This window comes from Elephas maximus, chromosome 12, assembly GCF_024166365.1.
Source record: "Elephas maximus indicus isolate mEleMax1 chromosome 12, mEleMax1 primary haplotype, whole genome shotgun sequence".
Taxonomy (NCBI): Eukaryota; Metazoa; Chordata; class Mammalia; order Proboscidea; family Elephantidae; genus Elephas; species Elephas maximus.
This window is the reverse complement of record NC_064830.1, coordinates 47,193,407-47,221,240: the sequence shown is the minus strand read 5'-3', so window position 1 is coordinate 47,221,240 and position 27,834 is coordinate 47,193,407. Positions and strand designations below refer to the sequence as shown.

Here is a 27,834-nt window from a genome sequence, read left to right as displayed (position 1 = left end):
CTATGGATAATCTGTGAGTCTGGAAAAAATGGAGCCTCTCGGGGTCTCCTCCCTAGCTCTGTCCCTGGATGGCTGAAGAGTGGCCAGACCTGAGCCCAGACAGCAGAAATACCCATGACACCTGACCTTTGTCTTTCAGGTCTCATTCCCACCATGCTGCACAAACCCAAAGAGGTTGCCCACCAGCCTAGGAAGGGGAGGTGGGGAGGGTGGGCAGGGTGGAGGCGTGGGTACACTCGGCAAACACTGCCTGCTGTTTTAGGCTGGGCTGAGCCCGCAGTGCACACACCAGGAGCTGAGGAGTGGGGAAGGTCTGTGCTACAGCCCAGTTGTTCCTGAGTGCCAGCCTCGGTGGCTGAAACTCTACAGGTGGGTCAGAGCCATTCAGGTAGCTTCTTTTCCCAGTGGAGGGCTGCCCCAAGTGGGAAATGTTGGAGTGTAAAATGTATACACACACACACACACACACACACTAGTTTCAGGAAAAAATAAGCAAACGAGTATTTAATCTTAAAACTTAAATGAGATCTCAGAGACACAGGCTTTGGAATAGGGTGTGTGCACTTATGACGTCTTACTTTCCCTGGAAAAATACTGCATCATGATGTGTGATGTATTTCTTCCAACTAAAAAGAGGGTGCAACCAAAGGTGAGGGGCTCTAGGGCTTGAGTTACTGCCAGCTAGAGCGTGGGGGCTGTGGGGCGCCAAGCTGTTGTGTGAACAAAGTGCCACCATGAAGACCTTCCAAGTGGCTTCCAGGAAGCAGCTGTGTGTGCTGACATGCATGTGGACAGAGCAGCCTGCCTGGCCACCTCTCAAGACTGGTGTTTCCTAGAGCTTTCCATTGGCAAATGCTGCCTCCTGGAACTGAGGGACAAAGGTTTTGAAATAGGCCCTGGTGGGAAAGAGAGAGAGAAAAAAAATTGTGGTTAGCAAAAAAAAAAAAAAAAAAACTCGAAAAAACTGCAACTCAGAACTTTCAACCTAACTCAGAACAGTTGTTATTTACTGTCCATTCATCTTGGGCTGGATTTTCCTCCCCTGCTGATGCAAAACCCTCTGGATTTTTCCAAGGTGGGTACGTGCAGTTCACTACTGAGATATTTCTCACGGATACATAAAGGGTTTGTACTCAGACCTTCCTGGCTACCAATTCCTATTAGACATCTATAGTAAGTGCTGGGCAGAAGAAAACCCAAAGGCAGTGCCTGACCTTTTCCTAAAGACAAGGACCCGATCCAAGGTACCAGGCAGAGAGTGACTGATTCACCCGCCCCGTCGTGTTAGTTGCCCAAAACGTCAAGAGGGCTGCATTTTTCATTAACTTGGATCTTTGACTTCATATAGACAAAGAGGGTGGAAGAGAAAGGATTTCCAAATGATCTATGGCCTCCGTTTATTTCCAAACATATTTGTAGTTTGATATACCAGAAAGAGAGCCAAACTGAGTATCACTCAAAGACAAACAGTAACATCTGGGCATTTAGCCTTTCTGGCACCAGATTACATCCTGGATCAGGAGATGAGCACCTATAGAGCCCACTCTGTGCTAGGCATTGTATGAGGCTCCAGGGGTTTTGAGATGACCCAGATGTGGCATGTGCCATGTAGGAGATCTCAGTTTAGAGGAGGAGGCAGATACATAAATACGTAACATCAGCTTATATGATAAGAGCAGGGGCACCCGTCTGGGTGTGGGGTGCCAATCACTAGGGAATCAGTGAAAGGGGTGGTTGAGTAAGCATAAGGGTGTTCCAGGCAGAGGAAACAGCAGGAGCAAAGGCTTAGGGGACTCGGACAGCTTGTTGTGAGTTGGGAACTAATAGCAGTCTGGCCCTGGTGGAACAGAAGGGGTGAGGTAGAAAGTGGAGGAGAGAAAGCCGGAGAGGTAGGAGCTGGACACCCAGGCCTCTCCCCTGCCCTAGCCCCCATGCGGTAAGAGCAGTCATACCTTACCACAAGTGGCTTATCCAGCAACCTCAGCTTCCCAGGACACGACAAGAGCTAGGAAGGTCTACCAAGAAGACCTGTCACCATCTGTACCACAAAGGCCTCATGCACCTCACTCAAGGGGAGCCTCCCACAGTCTATTTGACTTAGGATATGGTTCTGTTAAGCGTTGCTCTCCAGGCTCCAGACTTCCAGTAGATTAGAAGCTCCGAATTAGAAGGAGTGGGGGAACTGACTTCAAGGTAGAAGGCCAACTTGCCCAAGCAGAGAGAAGCAACAATGCACAACAACGCACAACCTGCCAGGGAGAAGAGAACAGGAGACTGCAAGGGAATCACAAAGACTCACTCAGGGATTGTTTAGTGTCGGGAGCAAATAGGGAACACAACCCGACAGCCCGTGGGGTCATCCCACCACTTTGCACAAGCTGGCTCTGTCTCAGTCATAGCCTCCTGGCCTCTCTGCACCATTTAAAAATGTTAGCTCCTCTTTCTGGAAGCTCTCTTTCCCTGTACTTCTGTGACATTACACTTCACAGTTCTACCTCTCTTCCTCCGTCTTCCCCTCCTCTCCCCACCACTAGGTGAAATCTTTCCTAGGGTCTCTTCCCTCCCTGCTCTCCACTTCCCTAATGGTCTGCACTGTGGTTACTCTCAGGTTCTCATCTCCCTTAGCAGATAACACCCCAATCTGGGTCTCCGGCCCTCATCTTGCCTTCAAACTTCAAGGCCCACATTTCCAACCACTTGCAGGACATTGTAACCTGGATGTCTCTCTGTAATTCAAACCAGTGCGTTCCATGTGGAAGTTTTCATCACTTTTATATATTTGAAAGTGCTTTGGCCAATTCATACTTCTTGAACCCTCAGTTTCCTTCTCAATAGTTTTCACTTCTCCCTAAACCCTCATGTTGAATCCATCCTGATGATTCTTTCACTTCTTCCCAGTGTCCCTCCATCCTATGACATCCCCTGGCTCCTGTGCTTGTTACTTTTCAGCAAAACCTCAGCAGAAGCCTCTTAACTGTTTGTCCCCCTGGACACAAGTGACCAAAGTGCCCTTCTGTTGCAACTAGATTAATATCTCTTAGAGTGTAGGGCTCTGTCACCACCCAGAACAAGCCCCTTAATGTTCCCCAAACTCTCAGCTTAGCGCTCGATGGCTTTCACAATCTAGCTCCAACTCTTTTTTTTTTTTTTTTTTTTATAATTTACCCTTTTCCACCATTACAGTTTTGGGATCATGCACCCCTTTGAGAAGCTAATGAAAGGCAAGGATTCTCTCCCCAGAAAAACTACAGGTAAACCCCCGCCCCATGCACATGTTACATGCAACTGGGGGATGCTATAGACCCCCTGACAACCATCTCTGGTCGTAGACTGAGAGCCCGGGATCCACGCGTGCCCCTACACTCCATCAGCTGGGCTGCTTGCTCTCCTCACACGTTCCATATTCCACCTCTGGGCTTTTATTTGTGCACAGGCTAAGTGCCATCACTCCCATCAAGGCTTCCCTGGTCACGGGAAAGCTCTCTCCCTGCACGCAGACACTCTTTGGGCCTCTTCCATGTGCACAATCTTACCTGCCAGGCAGACCACCAGCCCCTGGACACAGGGAGGATGCAGTGGCTTCAGCTGAGGTAACTAATGATGGCCACCCGTTTGCAAGAAGCCCTTAAAGGATGTCTACTACATGCATGCAAGGAGGTGGGAGAGAAAGAAATTCCAGAAAGCAAATACATGTAAAATTTAGGTAGTAAAGGGGAAAACTTGTCCATTTTTTCAAACTTCAAACTATGTTAATAATTAGTGAGAAAGAAAGAAAAGTACCCCTCCTTCACCCACATCCTGATCAACACAGTCCTGCGCCAGCCAGACGGCCACATTCTCTGGCACTGATGAGCTCCAAGTGCTTTCTCACTGATGGCATTGTGCAACAGTCTCCTTAATGCAAAAGAGGGGACTGTGGTGTGGTAAAAAGAGCTTCACCCCCAGAGCAAGGCCGGCCAGGGCACAGACACCCTGGGCTTTGTTTCCCTGTGGTGGGCAGGGGTAATGAGCCTGCTCTGATGTGACACTTGTGCGGGACAGTGTATGAGAAGGGCGCTGTCCACTGTCTGCCGCCACCCAGGCGTGAAGGCCATTCATTACTTACATATTTGTTTCACCTGCTGCTATCTTCCCAGCAATACATACACATCAGCTGGAGGAGAGCCCTGTGGTCCCTCAGAGGCTCAGAGCATAAGCTGATGTCAGCCCTCTACTGTGTTTGCTTCACCGCTTGAAGTGCACGAGTGTGGCCATCCCGTCACCACCCGCTCCCTGCCCCAAGTGAGAGATGAAGACAGTAAGATGAGAAAGGCTGCAACTGAAACTGGGCCTGAGCTCTTCAGGGAGAAGGCCTGGCCTGCAGGGAGCTCTCCCCCTTTTTCTCTCCCTACTCAGTCCCAGAATCATGCTGGATTCTGAAGTAAATTTCATCAGCTCAGTTTTTCCTTGGAAACTTCTGGGGGAAGGGGCTGCAATAGTGCAAGCTTCTTAGACAAAAAGGTCTTGGCTAGAGGGAACATGCTTTAAGTCAAGCTCTTCCCTTCTTCAGAAAGTTACAAAGTTCCCTATTCTGTCCCGGGCTTTCCCTGCCAGGGCAAACTTGGTGACGCCAAGGGGAAGCAGTGTGGAGAAGGACTATTTAAAGACATGATGCCACCAGCTGTTTGCAGCAAGAGCGTCTCAACTTGGATCCTCATTAAGTTGGCTAAGGGAGGGAGAGGAGGAAGGGGAAAATGACAACTGGCTCTCACCCATTTATAGATTTTTTTAAGCGGTGTTTTCATTTATTTCACTTTTTTATCAGAGAAAACGGAGAGCTGCCCAGAGTACTGCACGCCAAAGGCACTAGTTATCTGTCATCTTTCAGAAAATCTTTGACCCAAAAACAAAGTGTACGGTGAGCTTTAAAAGAGTAAGTGTGCTATGGGGGAAAGGTCTCCTCATCTCCCCACCACTGGCCAGGTAGGTCTGCAGGGAAAGGAGACCCTGAGTCAGTCAAGCTCAGGTTGCTCACACTGGATGGGGGTTTATTTTTAGACCAAATGAGAGCTCAGATGCCTTAGGATAAAACAAGTTTCTGAACCTCTTGTCCATCGTAGTCCCTTTGCTCAGGGTTTCATAAAATCACAACTCAGTTCAATCCAAGAGTCTCAGGTTAGGGGAATAAAACATAAAGCACTGGCCTCAGGCAGTGAACCCTGGCCCAGGACACCAGTGGACTTTGGCCCAGGCCTCGGTTCACAGGCATAGTAGGGGAGGGGAGTAGATAGAGTCCTTGGGCCAGGGGTCAGGGATCTGGAGGGCTCCTGGGCCCACTGTTTCTGGGCCTTGCGTCCATGGGTAAATCTCACCCCATTTTTGGGCTTCAGTTCTCTCACCTACAAAGTAGGGAGCTGAGCTTGATGATCTCTAGGCCCTGTCAGTGCAGACTGCCCATGGCTGCAGGGCATGAAGGATAGGCTGTGTTACGTGGGCTGGAGCTAGCCAGACCTGAGCTCCAGGCCTGACCCTGTGCCTTACTAGCTGTATCATGTGGGCAAGTTACTGCCCCTCTTTAGCTTTAGTTTCTTCATATATAAATGGGAGTAACGGTGCATGCCTTAAAGAGTTCATGTGAGGATTAAATGAGATGGTGCAAATGAGTACTTGGCACAGTCCCTGGCACAACAGATGATCGATAGATGTCAGCTGTTTTCACAGGGATCAAGTTGGGTCTAACGGACAGAGGCTCTGAGTTGCCACGAACAAGTAGAAGTAGGTGTGGCTGCAAAAGAGGGAGGCCCTGAATGGACAGAAAAGCCCTGGGGTCTTCGTGCTTAGTTCATCCTGTTCCTCTGGCTGGTGGGGGCACAGAGATGGCCACTCTTAGGGTTGGATACTAAGTCAAAGTAATTGGAACACTGTGGCTTTCCTGAACTTCAGTCCAAAGGTGCTTGTGGTATATTTGTGGTATCTAGGGATGAATTCTGTAGCTAGAGGCACCTTCCCAGCCTTGGTTTGTCTTCTTCTGCCCAAGTCCTGCCCGGTGTGGTCCTTGCATGTGGCTTAGGTACAGGCTTGGTAGAGGCAGAGGTCATAGCCGTTGACAAGAGGGATGCTGAAGGGCCATATAGCTGTGGCTGCCCAGGACTGACATATATCTTAAAGGAGAGACAATGGGGAAAACGGAAGAAGCACTGAACCGTAAGGCTGGGTTATAGTCCAGGCTCTGGCTCATATGTCATCTAGAACTGGGACTCTTGAAGGTGATCTCTAAGTGCCATCCAGTTCTGCTTCCAAGATACCATCCCATGACCTTGAGTAAGTCACTTAGCCTCTTTGAGTATGGAATTCTTCATCTGCTAAATTAGGACACCAGCACCTACTTTCAGGGAGGTTGTGAGGAGCACGGGAAGTGTATACAGAGTATCAAACACAGAGGAGTACGGGAAGTATAAAAAAAAAAAAAAAAGTATATATAGAGTATCAAACACAGGGCCTGACACATGGCGGGTTTCAACAGTTGGTGGGAGTACTGTAAAGGTAGTAGCAGTTACTGTCATTGTTGTTCTTATTATTGTCTGGGATAGTATTTCCCAAATGGGGCGGGTTTGTGATGAACACTGCGGAGCTCCGAGCACATGTTTAATGGTACCACAGCCAGTTCAGGTGGGGGAAGGCAAGCCTGTTCCTCTCAGCCATCCCTCTGCTCTCCGGCCTCCCACTGAGAGAAGATCTGGAGCCAGGGAGCTCACAATAAGTTGTGGGGGGAGACAATGCCTGGAAAATTAACTAATCAAGCCCTGGTGGCATAATGGTTAAGTGCTCGGCTGCTAACCAAAAGGTCAGCATTTTGAACCCACCCAGCATCTCCACTGGAGAAAGACCTGGCAATCTGCTCCTGTAAAGATTACAGCCTTCGAAGCCCTATGGGGCAATTCTACTCTGTCCTATAGGGTCACTATGAGTCAGAATGGACTCAATGGCAGGAAACAACAACAACATGTGTCCTAGGGAAGGGGATTTAGGGAGAATGAAGACGGTGAAGACAGGGAGTCATGAAGGAAATCCTCAGAGGCCTTGGGGTAGAGACAGCTAGGACCCTTTGTTCAACAAGGTCTTAGCAAAATGTTTTTCCTTACTGGAATATAGTTATTTATTCAGTGGATTTTATTTTTCAAAAGAACAAAAATCCATGCAATTGACAGCTGAAAATCTGCATCAAAATAGCTTTAAAAATATGAAAACTTCCACAAGAAAACTACTGGAACTGAAAGACTGAGCAGAGTAGCAGGATACAAGAAAAACATCAAAAATCAGTTGGATTCCTATACACCAATAAAGAGACCTACAAATAGGAATCAGGTAAGCAATACCATTTATAATAACCCCTAAAAAAAATTTAGAAATAAATCTAACCAGGGATGTAGAAGACCTATACAAAGAAAACTACAAAACACTACTGCAAGAAAGCAAAAGATACCTACATAAATGGAAAAACATACCATGCTCGTGGATAGGTAGACTCAACATTGTGAAAATATCAATTCTACACAAAGCAATCTACAAGTACAATGCAATCCCGATCTAAATACCAACAGTATTCTTTAAAGAAATGGAAAAGCCATCATTAACTTTATATGGAAAGGAAAGAGGCCCTGGGTAAGTAAAACACTACTGAACAAGCAGAACTCCTCACACTACCTGACCTCAGAACCTATTACAAAGCTATGGTAGTCAAAACAGCCTGGTATTGGTACAACAGACACATTGGCCAATAGAACACAATTGAGAACCCAGATGTAAATCCATTTGTCTACAGTCACCTGATCTTTGACAAAGGCCCAAAGTCCATCAAATGGGGGAAAAGACAGTCTTTTTAACAAATGGTGCTGGCAAAACTGGATGTCCATCTGCAAAAAAAGGAACAGGACCCATACCTAACACTAATTCAAAATGAACCAAAGACCTAAATATAAAACCCAAAACTATAAAGAGATCATAGAAGAAAAAATAGGGTCAATGCTAGAGGCCCTAATACACAGCACAAATAGCATACAAACCATAACTAACAACATACAAACACCAGACAATAAGCTAGATAACTGTGATTGTCTAAAAATTAAACACTTATGCTCATTAAAAGACTTCACCAAAAGAGTAAAAAGAGAACCTACAGAGTAGGAAAAAATTTTTGGCTATGACAAATCTGACAAAGGTCTAATCTCTAAAATCTACAGGAAAATCCAACATCTCTACAACAAAAAGACAAATAATTCGATTAAAAAATGGGCAAAAGATATGAACAGACACTTCACCAATGAAGACATTCAGACAGCTAACAGACACATGAGGAAATGCTCGAGATCACGAGCCATTAGAGAAATGCAAATCAAAACTGCAACGATATACCATCTTACTCCATTACTGGCACAAATTAAAAAAAAAAAAAAGAAAATAACAAATGTTGGAGAGGCTATAGGAGCTTGGAACTCTTATGCACTGCTGGTGCGAATGTAAAACGGTACAACTGCTTTGGAAAATGATATGGCGCTTCCTTAAAAAGGTGGAAATACCATATGATCCAGCAATCCCACTCTTAGGAATATATCCTAAGAAAAGTAAGAACTGTTACAAGAATAGACATATGCACACCCATGTTCACTGCAGCATTATTCACAACAGCAAAAAGATGGAAATAACCTAAGTGCCCGTCAATAGATGACTGGTTAAACAAACTATAGTACATACACACAATGGAATACTGTACAATGATAAAGAACAATGATGAATCTGCAAAACATCTCACAACATGGATGGATCTGGAGGGCATTGTGCTGAGTGAAATAAATCAATCACAAAAGGACAAACACTGTAGGAGACCGCTATTACAAAAAACTCATGAAAAGGTTTACACACAGAAAGAAACAATCTTTAACGGTTACTAGGGAGGGGAAAGGTAGGGAGGGAAAAATACTAACTAGACAATATATAAGTGGTAACTTTGATGAAGGTTAAGACAGTACACAATACTGGGAAACTCAGCAAAACTTGACCAAGGCAAGGTCATGGAAGTGTCATAGACAAAGCCAAACTCCCTGAAGAATCAAATTACTGGGCTGAGGGCTGGGGACCATGGTCTCGGGGAACATTTAGCTCAATTGGCATAACATAGTTTATAAAGAAAATATTGTAGTGTCTGGGTCTTAAAAGCATGTGAGCGGCCATCTAAGATACTCCACCGGTCCCGCTCCATCTGGAGCAAGGGAGAATGAAGAAAACCAAAGACACAAGGGAAAGATTAGTCCAAGAACTAATGGACCACAACTACCACATCCTCCACCAGACTGAGTCGAGCACAACTAGATGGTGCCCGGCTACCACCACCGACTGCTGACACGGATCACAATAGAGGGTCCTGGACAGAGCTAGAGAAAATTGTAGAACAAAATTCTAACTCACAAGTAATGACCAAACTTACTGGTCTGACAGAGACTGGAAAAACCCCGAGAGTATGGCCCCTGGACACCCTTTTAACTCAGTACTGAAGTCACTTCTGAGGTACACCCTTCAGCCAAAGATTAGACGTGCCCATAAAACAAGAGTAAATAGGCACACCAGCCCAGGGGCAAGGATGCGAAGGCAGGAGGGGACAGGAAAGCTGGTAATAGGGAACCCAAGGTCAAGAAAGGGGGAATGTTGTCATGTTGTGAGGTTGGTAACCAATGTCACAAAACAGTATGTGTATTAATTGTTTAAAGAGAAACTAATTTGCTCTGTAAACCATCTAAAGTACAATTAAAAAAAAAGATTACATCTTACAAAACCCATTGGGCAACTTTTGTAAGATGTCACATGGTGTCACCACGACTCGAAACTGACTGAACAGTGCGTGCACACACACACACACACACACACACAGAGAAAGAAAACCAAAACAGAATATATAGCCCAAAGAGGTTGGGGACTCTGGGGAAAGGGAGGGAACCACATATAGCGGGTGGTTCAATGATGTGCAAAGTTGGCATGTACAAGACTGTACAGTCATCCTCCCCATTCTGCAGGCAAGAAAAGAGAAGCTTAGAGAGTTGAAGTGAAGAGAGTTACCCAATGTCATCGTGACCTTAGGGACATGTTCTTGCTGGAACAGAACCATGTAGGGGACCCTGTGGTCTTGCTGCCTTTAGCCTCCTTTACTTGAGACCTTTTATTTTACAAGAGCCTAAACAATTGCTTTTTTCCAAAACAGAACTCAGTAGTCTTTTTCTGGAATTCAGAAATGTTTTTTTTTTTTTTTTTTGGTAATTGTAAATTGAGCCTTATGGTGTTTGCTAGAGTCAGGCCAATGTGCTGGGGAGGTGGGGTAGGGTAGCACCAGTGGTCCCAGAACACACGACCCCCACTGTCAGGAAATCAAGGACATAGAACCCGAGTCAGAGGTCATTTTTGCAAATAGAGGCAAGTTCCAAAACATCTAAGGCTCATTTCTTTTCCTAGTTTTCTTCTGCAGCTGTGACTTCAACTGGCACATGTTTTTAATCAGTCATATGAAAAAGGATTGTGGTCTGAAAATCAAAGCAGTCCTGTAAATAGTGTAAGACAAGTCCGCTAATCATTCCTCGTGGTCTCGCCTTGTCCTCATTGTCCTAAACCACCACTGTAAATACTGACTCACTTGGGGTTACTCTCCTCATGTCAAAGGGGGCACCCTTACAATAGTTTCTCTCAAAGCGACCTGGTTCTATTTCAAAGCCCTTTGCCCAAAACTTCCAAAAGCCCCTGTGATGACTGTCCCTCCAGCTCCGGGTGCTTGGTAAGCAGTGACTGGCATGATGTGAGCCTGTTTTGTAGTTATGCCCTAGGCGACGGCAGCTGTCGGCTGTGGGCTTTAGGAACAAATGAGTGGTTGTAACTGTTTCATGCACACAGTCCTGCTAAATGCGCCAACCCTTGCACAGGCCTGGTTTGTTTTCAGGGGGTCCAAATTTGCAGAACAAGGAAATTAATACACTTGAGATGCAAAGGCTCGATTACATATTAAGAACAAAATATATGCTCACAGCTTCAAGCAGAGGCCCTTCACTCAGCTGGAAGCAATCTCACCTCCACTGGATTTTCTGGCACACTGGGCCTCCAACCTAGGGCTGCCCAGCGATGGTGTGCCTTGAGTTTGAGATGTTTAGATTGGTGTCTCCCAGCCCTGTTTGGCCTCCTTGCCGTGAGAAGGCTGAGACTAGTCTCTCAGTATGTGCTGAATTAAATCAAATGCCATAATGTTTTAGGAGGACTTCAACTAACAACCAACTGAGATCCATTTCTAGACATCAAAGTATTGGGATGATATCTGGTTCCTGCTAAATCATACCCCAAAAAAGGAAAAACAAAAACAAACTGTTACGGATTGAATTGTGTTCCCCCAAAACATGTGTTGCAAATCCTAACCTCTATGCCGGTGGTTATGATCTCATACGGGAATGGGTTGTCTTTATTATGTTAATGAGGCAGGATCAATGCAGGGTGTGTCTTGAGTCAATATCTTACCAAATAGAAAAGGAGGAGATTAGGAAAGCTGAGATGCAGGAAGATAGATGCCAAGCCACATGGAGATCTTCAAGGAACAGAAAAGCTGAAGAGACAAGGACCTTCCCCCAAAGCTGACAGAGAAAGCCTTGTCCTAGAGCTGGTGCCCTGAATTTGGACTTCTAGCCTCCTAAACTGTGAGAAAATAAATTTCTGTTTGTTAAAGCCACCCATTTGTAGTATTTCTGTTACAGCAGCACTAGATAACTATGACACAAACAAAAAAATCAGCCCAAACCCATTGTTGTGGAGCCAACTCTGACTCATGGTGACCCCCATGTGCGTCAACGTCAGGGTAGAACTGTGCTCTGTGGGGTTTTCAGTTTCTGATTTTTCAAAGTAGATCACCAAGCCTCTTTCCTGAGGTGCCTCTGGGTGGGTTTGAACCACCAACCATTCAGTTGTTGAACGATTAACTGTTGATACTACCCAGGGGCTCCTGCTAAATCATATGGCATTTCAACATACTTACTAAAACGATCAAGACTACCTGGCAGTTCTCTCTCCTGGGGCACTCTGAGGAGGCCTTCAGAAGTTTGGCCAGTCCATCTGGGGCTACAGCAGCTTGCAGTCAGTGTCTGCAACTGCAGGGCCAGGCCTTGCCCCCAGGGCCTGCGAGTGTCTCTGCTTCCTCAGCACCCCCGACGCAAGTGTATGAGAAGGGGAGCAGGACAGGGGAGGGCCAATAGGCGAAACAAACGGGAGGGACAGGTTGGTCCTAATGGGCTCCAAGCCTCCCACAGCCACAGGGCTGGTGTCCTCCTCTGGGCTCCCTTCTCTGTGTGTGCCTCTCACGTGGTGTGCACTTATCATCTGCCAACCTTTCTCCCACGCCTGCCTATAAGCCCCTTGAAGGCAGGAATCTTTGGTGATATTCACCCATCTCTGCATCCCTAGCTTTGAGTACAGTGCCCAAGACACAGTGGCTTAAAAAAATATTTCTCAAACAAATGTAAACATTTGGCTTATTTAAAGATGTAATCTAGAATTACAGAATTTTGTAGCAGAAAGGCACTTCAGAGATCATATAGTCCAACCATCACAGGGAAGCGAAAACTGAGGGCTAGAGAAGTTATAATGGTCCCTCTAATATGACATACAATAATTGGAGCTATTGGCAAAGGTTTTCTCTGTAAGCCCCCTAAGGACAGAATTTGGAGACAGTTCACCATCAGTGCTCCATGTGCTCACCTTCCTGGGACTTCACAGCAGGTGAATTCTAGTTTGGTACATGAATGAATGGCTAGATGGATGGATGAATAACTGCCTGTCTCAGACGCTGGTCTGAGGCCCCAGAGCTTGTAGACAGGGCTGGAGCCAGTTCTCCCTATCTCCTCATTTCCAGGGTGATGCTCTTTCTATCAGGAACTTGCTGATGAGAGGCCATCAGCATGGCCGCTGAGGAAGGCTGGGCTCCCTGGGTCAGATGCCAGGGTTCACCTGGCTGGGTTAGGCAGAGGCCACATAGTCGTGTCTGGGACCTGGGAGCCCAGGGCAGAGCCCAACCCTGTGTTCATCTTCTCTTTCCATCTGCGATGGCCTGGTGTGCCTCAGATGGCAGACGCCTTGAGAGTGGGCACTTTGAGTCCTCTGCTCGCTCTGCTCAGGCTCCTGTTGATGGCCAAGCAGATGTCTATGGAGGGTGCTGGGATCTCTCCGCAGCCCCGGCCACGAGGAGGGACACTCATGCAGCTCACCTGCTGGGCTGGACAGCTGGGGAGCAGCCTGCCTGTCTGTTGGCAGTGAGTCACCACCAAAATCACAGATTACCCTCCACATCTTAGTCAGCAAAAAGGGAAAAACCAAAGAATGGGCCTCAGAGAGGAAGTGCTCAGGGCTTCAGCAGGGCTGCCCGTGTGGAGTTCGGGGTCCTGGCCAGCGTGGGTTTCAGGACCGACTGGGAGCCATCCCTGGGCAATGCACCTCAAGCCTCCACTCAGCACTGACAGGTATCAGCCTCCACTGGGAAGGTGTCAGGCTCCCTGGGACTGAGCGAACACTTAGGAGATCAACTCTTCAGGGCATGAAACAATCCTCTCCTCCCCAGAGAAGAAGCTCTCCAGGGCTTTTTGGTGTTGTTTGCCTGGCTGGAAATGTGGTTCTTCCCACTAGATCCTCTACGTCTGGAGGTTGTGGTTCATGTCTCCACAGCTGCTTGGACCCCTGCCTGCTGGCTTTTGGGAACACCCTTTGTGCCCTCAGCCCTCTGGGTATTTGCCCTCCTAGCCGGGTGCTCACAGAGAACCCTTGAAGTTCTGGAGAGAGAGACAGCAAGGATAGCCACAGTCCGTCTTTTTTTCCTGTAGCCTCCCCCACCTGCAGCTGAAATAATATCCCCAGATGCCTGGCTCTCTGGGCTTAGAGACAGAAAACCAGCAATTCCAAAAGAAGAAACAATTCAATGGAAGAGGATGTTCAAAGTCTACACTCCCTGTCCAGTTGTAATGACCTGCTGGAGACAGTGGTCTTAGGTGAAAGGAGTAATTCTCATAGTGACAACTTCAGGTAGGCTATGCTGCTGTGAGAGCTGTGGGCAATTCCCTGGTAGGCTGGCAGGAGGCAGGCGGAGGGTCCATGGGCCCTCTCAGGTCATGCTGAGGTGCACAGAAGGTGAAGGGAAGAAGCACAGGAAGAGACCCCTCTCCACAGGAAGAGTCCCCCAGGCTCACTCCACCTGTGCTGCTGTCAGCAGTTAGCTCTGTAGGCCCGTGTGCCCCTTATAGGGCAGGTGGGAAGGAGCACAGGACAGCCACACAACGTGGATAAATGACATCCAGACATGTGTAAGGAAGATTGCTCAAACTGTGGGTTGCTACTCATCAACGGGGTGTGAAATCAGTTGAGTGGGTCCCAACCAGCACTGAAATAAGATGAAATAGCATAGATTCCGAGTGCATCACATGTAGCAAGGGGGAATATCACTTGGTGAAACTTCTGTGTCAGTTATAGACACTGGATTGAGATGTAACATACATATCTCCCTGTGGATTGTGGGGGAAAAAAAAAGAAGCCTGAATGCCAGGAGTATAACGGAAGGGCGGTGCTTCCTACATGATAAGCACGATGCTCTTTGCTTTCACACATATAACTTTATGTGACTCCTCCTAACAGGCCTACTACTGGGGAGGTATTACGATCTCCCCTTTTGCCAACGAGAAATCCACAATTCAGGGATGTAAAGTAGCTTCTCTAAGATCGCACAGATAACGGGTGCCAATGCTACTTAGGAATCCAAGCTGCCTGACTCCAAATACACACACTTCCCACACCACTGTGATTTCCAGTGGAACGAGCCCAGGTGATTGAATTGGGATCTGGGCCCCACTGCTGGCTCTGCTATGTGACACTGAATCACTTCTCTGTTTCTTCATCTATATCATGAAGGAGTAGAGATACTTTCTAAATGTTTTTGATTGGTGATTCTTCTTCTCTCTCACTGCCCCCACCATCATTTTAGCTATATTTCAGTCTCCTCCATGAAACTTTTACTGGAATTGCCAACAGCCTAGTAATGACTTTCTAGAGTTACTTACAGCAAACTCTCATTAGATCCACATCTGTTCTTACACCCCCCGCCCCAAACATCCTTTCTCTTGTAGGGGTATTTGTGTGTCTGGAGGTGGCCCTCATCTAGGGATCTGTATTGTGTGGCTTTTAAGTAAACTCACCCAGGAAAGGACAAAAGGGGTGCATGTGCCTCCCTCTGGCTTGCCCACCTGGCTCCTTGAAGAACTAATGTGCCCAAATGAAGAATGAGGCCCACTCTGAGTGTCTGTGGGAAGGAAACGAATGAGAAGGGCATGTGCAATCCACCCAGGTACACATGGGAGGCACCAAGAGCATTCTTAAATAACCAGCCCCAGAAGAGTCAAAGATACCCAGAAGGCTCCTTTAAAATCAGGGTCATTTGGCATCTTAATCCTCTCTAGTGTTGTTGAGAAGTAATATCTCTGTGAAGTACTGTAAAGCGGGAGGTGCTATGATCCCAGCATGACTGAGATGTGGACTAGGAATAGTAGGCTTGGTTGTGACCCAGGCTGGTTTCTCACTTGCTGTGTAACTTTGAACAAGCCACTTCACTTTTTTTTCTGCTCCCCACGATTCCTCATCTGTAAAGTAAAGGGGTGGCTTCTAAGGTCACTTCCAGGTCTAATATACTACTATCCGTTATTATTATTATTATTACTTTGATATCAATCCAACCACTTTAGCTACAGACAGTTTCTTAAGTGAAGCAGTAATTTAATAAATGACCTCTCCCTGTGCTTTGCTAAAGGGTTCCTTCAAGAGCCTTGCTTGATAAGGATTGTCAGAGGGACTGCACATGCCTGAGGTTTCTCTACATCTCTCCTTTGTCTCCAGACCTTAGGGACTCAGAATAGATGGCCAGCATCCATCCTGGCCATCTTTTTTCATCATCCAAACCAGCAGAAAATCAAGCATTCATTCATTCACAGATAGCTCCTGTGCTGGGGATGAATCTGAGCAGGACCCTGGCCCTTAGGGGACACAGAGGCCCTCAGCTCCCAGGGCAGAGGGCTACGTGCTAAACTTGGATGACAGATGAGTGGCTTTGCTCTCACAGCCACAGGCCAAGCCCTCCTTGGCCAGCTTCCTACTGCCCCTGAATCAACCTGAGCAAACTCTGCCTGGTGTCTGCCTTCTTTTCTGCTCAGAGCCATGCCAGGGCATTATCCAGCAGGCCAGACGTCTAGCACCTTTAATGACAGTAATAATAACTTGCATTTATACAAGGCCTTTCATCGGTGTATCTTAAAGGATACCACAAACAGTAATTAATTCCCCTTTTCAACTCTGGGAGCCAGTTAATTAGGAGCCCCTTTACTTTTCAGGGAAATCAGTTGGCCCTGGGCCATGCAATATGTTGGGGGCCTCCCCACCTACCTCCCACAAACTAGCCACCCTCATGGCCCGGTATCAGCATCAGGCCCTGCACTAGCCTGCTGCCACCAACTCAGCCAACAGCTATTTGTCCTGTCTCAGAAGCTCCATGCACGGACTGTAGAAATTCTCACAGCTGGAAGGACACTTAGGACCCTATCAAGGCAAGACTTCTAAGGGGCGATCCTCCATACTTATAGTGTCCCTGTACTGTGTACTTCTAGTGTGGTGAGCTCATTACTTAAAGGCATCTCTGATAGTTATAATATTCTTCCTTCTCTTGAACTAAAATTCATCCTTTGGAACTCCCACACAAGCAAGGGTCCCCATTCTGCCCTCTGAACAAAACAAGCCTACATAAATGGTCTGGGATTGACTGTTGATGTCTCTTGTGTATGCCTTGTCTACTCCTGGGGACACCCTATGGCTGAGCGTGGTGGCTCACACTTAGTGGGGGTTCCAGGAGGCCTTGTGACCTGGATGGTGGGGGTAGCTGTGGTCTCCACCACACATTCTAGGCCCCAAGCCAGGCTGCCCTGGTCTGCCCAGCTTTAAATGCAGCAGCTCTGGAGGCTTTGCTCTTCCTTCTGGTGTAGACACCTAAGGCTTCTGTGTTCATTTTTGGGCCTTGTACCCAGTGACACAGGAATACCCCAATTTTCTGTTGAATGATTTGCTGACTGACTGAATATCTTCCCCTTCTAAATCTATTCTTAACGCCCACAGAAACCAGAAAGAAAACCAAACCCATTGCCATTGAGTCGATTCTGACTCATAGAGACCCTCAGGATTGAGTAGAACTGCCCCATTGGGTTTCCAAGGGGCAGCCAGTGGATTCGAACTGCCAACCTTTTGGTTAGCAGCTGAACCCTTAACCACTGTGCCACCAGGGCTCCAACATCTACAGAATAACTGTCCATTGCAGGGACTTGTTTTTGGAGATCAAGCCAGATAATAATCCCATAACCAAAAAAAAAAAAAAAAAACCAAACCCAGTGCGTCAAGTCGATTCTGACTCATAGCGACCCTATAGGACAGAGGAGAACTGCCCCACAGAGTTTCCAGGGAGTGCCTGGTGGGTTCGAACTGCCGACCCTTTGGTTAGCAGCCGTAGCATTTAATCACTACGCCACCAGGGTTTCTAATAATCCCATATACATACATATGTTTTTTTTTTTAACCCTACTGTATCAGAATAAACTTTATTAAACTTGGAAGAGAATGCACTGACCCCTGAGCTGGGAATCAACACAAAGGACAAAGAACTCCACGATCACCCTCCTCTCCAAGGAGTTAGAGACAAGGGAGGCCCCTGGACTTGGGTGTGGGGGACGGGCAGAGGGGCTAATGAAATCTTTGCTGTGTTTACTTTCAAAAAGTTAGATCTCCTGAAGAAATCAACAACCCCCTAGAGTGATTTCTGGGCCCTAGCTGGTAGCTTTATGCCTAAAAAGACTCTCCGCCCCCCCCACCACCCAAAAGTACAACATTTGGGTGAGAGTTTCCTCACAGAGGTTTAAAAGAAGGATTTTGAGCACATGTTAAAGGCTGTTGTTTTCTTAAAACCTGTTGACCTATGAATATGAGGCTTGGCTTTGATTTCACAAAATTCCTACTCTCTGGCCTAGGACCAGGGTGATCGCTTTTGGCTTATATTTGGCCTGGGTGATTGATTTCGGGGAAACTTGTGAAAAAGAAGAATGGGTTAGAGATGGGGCCACTTGGTCTCATTCTGGGGCAAGGACAACGCCCTGCCACCTTCCCTGTGTGATTTAGGAAAGAAATGGAATTCCATATGGATCCATCACTAACCAGCTTGTCTCAGGGTCTTAGTCTATTCCCCTCGGATGGGTCCAGAGTACTCGCTGTGAGACAACAGTGCCAGGGGCATGGAAGGAACCCAACCAGCCTCCTTTCCCTTCCTCTCACCCTCCATGACCATCATATAACTGGATAAACTACACATTGAGGAACTTCTGTTTCAACTGAACTCAACAAACGTTTATTAAATATCTTCTATCTACAAGAGGGCCTGGAACACCTGGCACCACTCAATAGTGCCTGGCACCTAGTAGCCGTTCTACATTTGTTAAGTAGATGAATGAATTAACTTGATACTGGGTATTTAACAATTTATAACATGCTTCTAAGATAGCCTCAGCTTAATTGAAATTACAATTATGTCTATAAAACAGATACCATTACTCTACTCCTACTGTATGCATAAAGAAGTGGGCTCAGGGGGAATAAGTAGCTTGCCCAAGGTCAGGCATGTAGTAAGGCCAGAGTGGTGACTTGGATACAAGCCACAGCCTGCCCACTGCATGCTGCCAGCCCTGGAGGGTCTTCGGTGCCTTCATGGCCACTGAGGGCTTGGGCTTGGAGCAGGAAGGACATGGCTCTTGGTGCACCCGCACTGCACTAGAAGAGTGTCCTGCTGAGTGCTGCCCCTACCTCGTGTCTGGCCACAGCACACTGCAGCTAACAGTGTGGGCCATCACCATGAACCTACGATGTGGAGTAGTAAATTTTTAAAACTGGAAACACGTGGTAGCAGATAGACTTCTTTAAGGACCTAGGTGGACCGTCCCAAGCTCACGCACACAGTTGTTCCTCAGTGTCAATTTCACTAGTGGCATCACCCTTGCCTACAGGATGCAACAGCCCTGATGCCCGCACACTGCCTTTATCCCCCAGTCTGCACCCTTCCAGGACGCAGAGCAGGAACATTCTCAGCCCTGGGTGAGAGGGTTTGTCCTCTCCGGCCATTTATGCACTGTTAGATGTTTGACTAGCTGCTGACTGGAAAAAATGAGTTTGCTGTTCTCTTCTCATATTGTTCACAGACAAGTGCCAGTGGCTTTTCAGTTCCTTGTTCCTTTTTCCCAAGCCCTGTGCCCTGGAAAGGTGTGCCTAGGAGGATAAAGGCAGCGTGCGGCATCGTTCTGCCTGTGTGTCCTTTGTGCACTGCTAGCGTATTACCTTTGAAATATAACTGTGTGGAAAATCATGTGTATTCTTTAAGCTGAGCCAGTTTTAGGTCAGAAGTTGGCAAGGAAAAGCCAGGACTTGAGATCTCCAAAATAATCACCTACTCTTGATTTTTTTTTTTTTTTAAAATAGGCCCCTAGCTGGTGCAAATGGTTAACACACTCAGCTCACCAGAAGGTTGGAGGTTTGAGTCCACCCAGAGGCACCTTGGAAGAAAGTCCTGACAATCTACTTCCAAAAAATCAGCCACTGAAAACCCTACAGTGCAAAATTCTATTCTGACACATATGGGGTCACCGTGAGTTGGAACTGACTTGATAACAACACGTTGATTGGTTGGTTGCCTGCTGCAAGAGGACCAAGTCTCTGTGTTCATAGGCATGAGGCAGCCTCCTTCCAGGCTCTGAGGCTCTGAGTCATCCTCACATTGCAGCATGGCTGAAGGGGACAGATATTAATGGGCTGCTCTCAGCCCCAAGCAGAGTTATTCTGCTGCTGTCCAGCAAGGTCCTAGGAGGAGCCTACAGCCTTCTAGCACACAGGTATCAGGCAGCGCTACTGTCCCTGGTATGCAGCTTCTGGCCTGCACTAAGGTGTCTGGGCCAGGGAGCAAGCCATGTTCTGCTTTGCCAAGCGGTGTATTCTGGCAGGGATGTCCACCCAGAGAAATGAACACATTTCTATCCAAAGGTATTAGTCAAACTCTGACCAATCCAAAGGGGCTACCTTTTTCTTATAGGCCAAGTGGCCCTGATAAGAAGACCATTCAATTCTGTCTTTTTGGTGCATGAATATGGGTATGGAAAACTTCACTGGGGTGCAAACTCTGTCAAAGAGACCTTGTTTGGATTGGTTTGTGGGGAGAAAGTTCAAAAGAGAAGTTCTTTCTGAGTTTTTGCATTTTTCCAGGCATCTTCAGAGCCCGCTCCTGCTTGTCCCACTGCAGCCCAGCCTCTCCACCCCGGCCCTTTCAGTTGTTCCTCCCCTGCCCCACTGCTCAGACTCAGAGAGGAAGGCAAACATACACAGACTGGAAGGTAGGTGGTGCCTGGGGAGCCTCACAGGTTGTTAGAGGCATTTGGCTCCCTTTCCTGCCATGGTCATCAAGTTGACAAATCTGTGTTCTCTTCCATATTGGTGCAAATGGGTGTCCCACCATAGGCCATGCCACTGAATGCAGTCAGACATAGGCAGGTGGGTATCTTTTTTCCAAAAGTGCTGAACACCACAGGCGTTAGAGTCATTAGACCAATACAAATATACACAACTACACATATACAACAAAATAAGCCCTTTGTAGTGATTTCAACAACCTCAAAGCCCTTTTAGTTAGCCCTTCATCGGCTGCTTCAGGAGCTTGTCCTATAAAAGAACTTCCACAAATTCAAAAGCCCTAGAACACTGGATTTGGAGAAGCCTAAGGATCATCTATGGGGCACTGGTGATACAGTGGCAGAATTCTTGCCTTACATGCAGGAGATCTGGGTTTGACTCCAGCCAATGCACCTCATGTGCAGCCGCCACCCATCTGTCAGGGAAGGCTTTCGTGTTGCTATGATGCTGAACAGTTCTCAGCAGAGCTTCCAGACTAAGGTGGTCTAAGAAGAAAGGCCTTGTTATCTTCTAAAAATCAGCCAATAAAAACCCTACGGATCACAATGGTCCAGTGTGCAATTGATCACAGGATGTCACAGGACTGGGCAGTGCTTCGTTCTACTGTGTGTACAATCACCATGAGTCGGGGGCCAGTTTGACAGCAGCTAACAACAATAACATTAACAACAAAGATCATCTAATCCAAGGGTCAGTAAACTTTTTCTGAAAAGGGTAAGATAGTAAATATTTTCAGTTTTGTAGGTCGTATGCTCTCTGTTGCAACAATTCAACTCTGTCTTTGTAGTAAAGCAGCCACAGAAAATATGTAAATAAATGGGTGTGGCTATGTTCTAATAAAACTTTCTTCATAAAACCAGGAAGCTGGCCAGATTTGGCCTTTGGACCATAGTTTGCCAACCCCTTATCTAGTCCAGCTTTTCTATTTGCACAGTCGCATGACCATTTGGTGCCCATCTGAGACCAAGACCCTGGTCAGTGGCCTGACCTGCATGGCGTGGCAGGCAGAACAGTGGTACCACTGCAGGGCTCGTTGCCACCAGCGTAGAAGGCCAAAATATAGAACTGGAGAGTTTGACTAATGCTGGACCATACCAGGGTAGCTGCCTGCTCAGAGAGGACCAAGAAATAAGTGGAAAATCACAGGTTAAAATCTATCAAATAGGACTGGGAAAGATAACCTGCATATCAAGCTCAGCTTGCAAAAATGTTAACCACTGGTTGTATACTCATAAGTATATGTTGTTAGCCTCCATTCACCAATTAGGCTCAGGCAGTCTTAAAGTGCCTCTGGTGAACGGCTTGGGAAGAAAGAACAAGGAACTGGAAAGACGCTGGCACTTGTCTGTGAACAATATGAGAAGAAAACAGCAAATTCATTTTTTCCAGTCAGCAGCTAGTCAAACATCTAATAGTACATAAATGGCCAGAGAGGACAAACCCTCTCGTCCAGGGCTGAGAACAGGTTGTTTTGGCTGTCAAGCATTTTCAAAACAAGTTTTCTTGGTCTCATGACAGGTTGTGGCAAGAACAAGAAAATAAAAAAGTGTGGAAGATCCCATGATCGCTGCTCTGGGCTTCCACGTGGGCTGGCTCTGCCTGCTCAGTCAGGTTTGCTTTCAGAGTGTTTGGATAAAGCTGGTCTTAGGGCTAATACCACCTCGCTGGTGACACCATTTCATAAAGTGATTCTTCTAAGAACTCTCTGGCAGCTCGATAATCATTCTAGTCTGAAAGGAATAGGTCAAAGTCACTCTTAAGCCCAAGGGAGCTGTTCTGCTCAAACGTGTGCCCTGTTTTGTTTTAGTTTCACCTCGTGATATGTGGACAAATTATTCCCCTGAAACCGAGGCTAAAAGCTATCTTCTCTGAGGTGGATTTTTCCATTTCAGCCACAGAACACTTGGCCAGGGTGGGGCAAAGAGATCAGCAAGGAGGCACTAACAGGGAAGGCCACGATAAGGCTGGATTTAGCAAATGCCATTGACTTCCCACCAGTCGTGGTCTCACTGTTAGGGGTTTAACGAACTCTGCCTGAAGTTTTGCCTGAAGGAGGGGATGAGTCAAAGTTTAAAACTGAGCTTGGCAGTGTCAAAGTAATGGAGCCAAGTGGACGTCTGGAGACTACTTATCAGGTAATCCAGAGAGAAGATTCAGAAATTAGCCACACAAGTCTGCTGGGATTCTCAAATCCCCTAAATTGTTACTGAAGGGCCCAAGGTGGCAGACACGGCCTTGAGTTAACTTTGGACTCAAATTCTGAATAGCTGTGTGGCCCTGGGCCAAGTGTTTCCTTTCTCTGGGTCTCCTTTGTTTCACCTCTAAAGTGAAGCTTGATTGTCCAATTACCTTTCTGAGGTAGGCCCCTTCCAGCTCTGAGACTGGGATCCTCAGATTCATGAGAGTGGGGCAAATTTGGTCAGTTATTGTGCACTGGCTATATCTGTCTCAGGTCGCTCATAGCACCCATCTCTCCACAACAGGTGACTGAAGCTCCCTACTCTAGCAACCTTCCTGGAATGAACTCTGTGGAAAAGGCACTCTTCTCTGAAGTTGCCCTTATTCCATGAGACAAGTTATCAGACCACAAAGGCTGTCTTCATTCTGACACTTGTCTGCAATAAAGTTCTGAAGAAAAAAAAGGAAAATCCTCACAGGATATTTAAGTTGCAGGAAGGAAAGGCTGATATGTGTTCCTGTCCAGACGCAGACAGGCCTGGGGATATGTGAAGGCTGGTACGAGGTGTTCTTCCCCACTTCACCCCCACTCCCGCCCCCAAATACACACACCAGGACCCATCATCATTTCATATGTCTACCCTGGAAGTGATCTGCTTCTGAAAAATTAGCCATTGAAAACCTTACAGAGCACAGTTCTACTCTGACACACGTGGGGTTGCCAAGAGTCGGAATCCACTCGATGGCAGCTGGTTACCCAGGAAGTGATGTGAAGGCATTGCCCCAAGTCTGCTGTGTGGAGCCTTTACTGTCTGAGAGAGAAGGCAGGCAAGCCCCCTGCCCAAAACACACACATAGATTGTTCTGACTGATTCGGGGACAGATTACCCAATAAAGCAAGGTGCGCAGGGGCTTACTTGTGTTTACTTATTAATCTGTAGCGCACAATTTCACCTCTTTTTCATGTTGTGGTGAAAGCTTGCCTTGCTTGCTGTAAGCCTGTGTGTACCTTGCTTACTGGCTAATCTACCCCTGGTCCTGGGCTGCTGCTCAAAATAAAACCAAGCCAAACCAAACCATTGTCATTGAGTTGATTGACTTATAGTGATCCCACAGGACAAAGTAGAACGGCTCCATAGGGTTTCCAAAGAGTGGCTGGTGGGTTTGAACTACCAACCTTTTGGTTAGCAGCCTCAGCTGTTAACCACTGCACCACTGGCCCCTCAATATAGGATGCCCAATTAAATTTGAATTTCAGATAAATAACAAATAAGTGTAAGTATATCCTAAACATTGCACAGGACATACTTGTACTAAAATATGATTGATTGTGTACCTGAAAGTCAAGTTTAACTGGTGGCCCTATATTTTTAATTGCTAAACCTAGCAACCCTAACTCTGGAGAGCAGGGGTAGGTCTCGGAAACCCTGGGTGCTGAGGTGGCAAAGAATGGATGAAGGGACCAAAGAGAAATGTTCATTTACAGTGTTTCACTGGTGTGATGGTAAAACTTAAACTTGAGTTTTTATTGCCTTTCTTAATATTTCCAAAGCCAAGAAGGTTCTATTATGATTTATATACCCGCACACAGGCAGATCATTTTATCAATACGTAATCTGTTAATTTAAGTAAAGCCTTGCTGTCTACATAAAATGGCAGTCAGCAACAACGGATACCACTGAGAGAACACCAACAGTACGCTAAGCATTTTATGATCATTTTCCCATTTAATACCCACAACCTATAAGTGAGGGAGGATTCTTACCCTCCTGTACAGATGAGAATACCACAGAAGTAAGAAAGAATGAGAAAGTGGTAGAGCTAGGATGTGAATTTGGCTGGTCTGGTTCCAGAGCTGATGCTCCCTCCACCACTTGGAAGCTGCTGCCCCCTCTTTTGTCCTCGCCTGTCTCATCTACTGCTACCCCCTTTAGTGGACACCGGCGTACCGGGGACCCCCACCCACGCCTACCTTTCTCTGGGTCACTCAGCACTCTGCTCCCTCTGACGGGAGTGTCCTCCTCCATCTCCACACACTGGAGCCCTACTCATCTTACAATGTCAGCTTTCTGCGTCCCAAAGAACAGACCATCTCCTTTCCTCTGGATTCCTACTGCACTCGACCTGCATGTAGCCTGCGTCACTACCTTATATGGGAGTTATTCATGGAAAACTGTTACCTTTCCTCTGGTTCAGTGAAGGCAGGGACAGTCTTGGATACATCACTTAACATGGTGCCTGATACCTACTACTCTGAATTCAATAAACACCTTCTAAAGAATGAATGAATGAGTGGAAAAAGTGCTGATGATCTGGGCAAAATCTAATCAGTGTCTGCTGCTGCAAATCCACATGGGAGCATGCCAACCCCGGATGTCAACCAAGCAGAGTGCCTAGAGACTGCAGTTCTAAACAGGGTGGTGAGCTGAGCAGCTTGGGGAATTTGGGATAACTCAGGCAGTCAACCCCAGAAGGGAGGCAGTGCAGCGGAAGAGCAGAACGCCACCCAAGAGGAAACCTGAGGTACATCCTCAGGGCCTACACTAAGTTACTCTGTGAGTTTGGACAAGTTACGTCATTTTGCTGGGCCTCAGCTTCATAATCTGTAAAACAGGTGCAACAGCAGTACTTATTTCATAGGGTTGTTATGAGAATTACAGGAGTTGACATATACAAAGCATTTATGTAAGTATATAGCAAGTATTTGTCATCATCATCTATAAGATGATGCAGGATGGGCTGGATGCCCACTATCATTTCAAGAAAAACAATGTAGTTTTGCCTTTATATATATGTTCATGTATAGAGTTTACTTTTCTGGACAATTGGAATAATGATAGCTTAAGGATTACCCAATCCAAAAGATGATCAATAATGGAAAATTTTGTTTTTCTAAATTTTGATTTTCAAGAAAAGCCACAGAGCTTCCCACTTTGCAGTTTTGACTTGAACTTAATCTACAAATAGTTAATGAGTAGTTAATGCCATGGAACAGCCACACTATCAGAATGGAATCTCAAAACCAGTGATGGACCACTCCAGAAATCAATCAGTAGGCTTTGTACTTGGGGCGCTTCAAATACAGGTTGGTAGATTTTAGCACCTGAAGGGCAGTAACCTTGTGTGTGTGGGTGTACATACTCTGTGTGCTGAATGAATCATTAGCAATAACTTACCTGCAGCTACAATACAGCATAGAGGCCTCCTAGACGCTTTTAGGGCAAGCTTTGGGAACTGTGATTCTTACATTACAGCTGCTCTAAAGCCTTTTCTACCATGGACCATGGGTTCACACTAGCAACTCTGCCTTGACCAGCCCTGACACACGAGGAGGTGAACTACTTTTTCCTCTCAGAAGTTTCTGTGGATAAAGGGCTACTCTAGATCACCACCACCTCATTTCTGCTTTCCTGGCTTCCATTTTCCATTAGGCGTGACTAAGTGCCAGAGGGTCTGTCTGTCTGGGAAGATAAGAGTCACTGGAATTTTTCAGTCCTCTTCTCATTGTGCACTTTCCCCACTGGTTCTGAGGCAGCTGTGAAGTGACTGCCTGCCCCACTGCAACCCCCTTTTCTGCTTTTACCCTCAGACCCTAATAATAAGTTTCGGACACAGGAATATTTACCTTCTCTTACAGGTACCCAGTGCCAGGTCTTCAGACTCTCAGGACAGATATTTCCGCTCAGGGATACCCGGGGCTTTCCTATGGGCATAGTGGTCTTCAGCCTCCTGAGTCAGCCAGTAGGAAGAAGGTGTCCATGCCAGGCCACCCCATGGGGAAGTAGACAGGTACCAGTGTGCCAGCACTGGTAGCCTCCAACCCTTGACTTCACTGTCCTGCTCGTATGAGCAGTGCAGAGGTGGAGCAAAGTTGGGAGGTCAGGGGTGGCTTGGGCTGGGTCCTTGACCAACAGTCAGTGGACAGCGTTCTAATCTTGGTACTAATGGGCTTGAACAAGTTCTTCCCAGAAATGAAAATGATGAATTAAATGTCAACTCTATGGCAATCGCTGTGCTAAGGATTTTATATCAATTATTTCGTTTAATTTCCACCACAATGGTCGAGGCTTACCACACTCAGACTTGGCTGTAGTAGATGATCTCAAAGTTCCTTCCACACCCCTTGTCCTAAGACTGGCCCTCGCTGCCACGCTTACCTTCCTAGGATTCATTCATGCCTTTATCACCCAACTTAGCTCTGCTGTTGGCTGTAGATTTTGCAGGTGGCTGGACTTGAGGCAACTACTCCAATATCACCTCCCCATATTTGCTCACCTCTGTAAATCCTGAACGTTAAAGTCATGAATCGTTGAAGTCATGAATCATTAAAGTTATGAATCTAGTTCACTTTCACAGGTGGATCCTGTACTGAATGATCTGACAATAGACTAGGCAGGGTCCCATTTCTACAGAAGCATGCCTTCTGCTTGTCACTAATGATCTGCCCAGAATGGATGGGCCTGCTCATTCTTTTATGCTTTCCCTTTTTCTAGAATTCATGCCTTAATAAGAAGTGACTAGAAACAAGCAGCTTGGCCCTCCTGCCTTGGCTGGACTCCACATCACACATGGCAGCCCCCAGCAGCCCTGGCGGCACCTGTCAGAAACCAACACACACATCTGAACAGTCAGGCTTAATTCCCAAGAAGCTGTTTTAACTTGACATCTGAAAATGTATTACATCTAGAATTATTTTACTGGGTGTGTGTTCAGGGCATATGTGTGCACGTTCCGTAACTGAAGTGTTCTATAAATATCAGATACGGGTTGTACAGAAAAGCATCACGTACATAGTGTACTTAATTCCATTTAGTAATGTTTTCAATTTGTGTCTGACCTCTGGCAGCAGAAATGGAATTTTCTAAACATGAATAAAAAAGTATGCTAACCTACCTTAAGCATAATTTTCACTTAAAATTCCAGAACTATACTAGAGTTTAGCAGTCATCAAGTACTAAGATGAGGGTACTGGGGGCCCAGAAGGATACGAGTCTTTCCCAAGATCATCCAGCAAATGAATAATGGTGCCTAGATGAGACCCAGAAACCCTGGTGGTGTAGTGGTTAAGAGCTACGGCTGCTAACCAAAAGG

The 27,834-nt window shown here is 46.5% G+C and overlaps 1 protein-coding gene across 2 annotated transcripts in view; it reads right to left on the bottom strand.

Moving 5' to 3' along the window:
- Window positions 1–220: 220 nt before the first annotated feature.
- The window catches only part of BABAM2 (BRISC and BRCA1 A complex member 2), a 685,697-nt gene continuing 658,083 nt past the window's right edge, over window positions 221–27,834 (bottom strand). The window contains exon 11 of one of the 2 annotated variants that reach the window (XM_049904727.1): window positions 221–896. In XM_049904727.1, the coding sequence (XP_049760684.1) occupies window positions 833–896 (64 nt within the window). In that variant the 3' untranslated portion in view covers window positions 221–832. The remainder of the gene's footprint in view (window positions 897–27,834) is intronic. The other variant, XM_049904724.1, reaches the window with a different exon arrangement.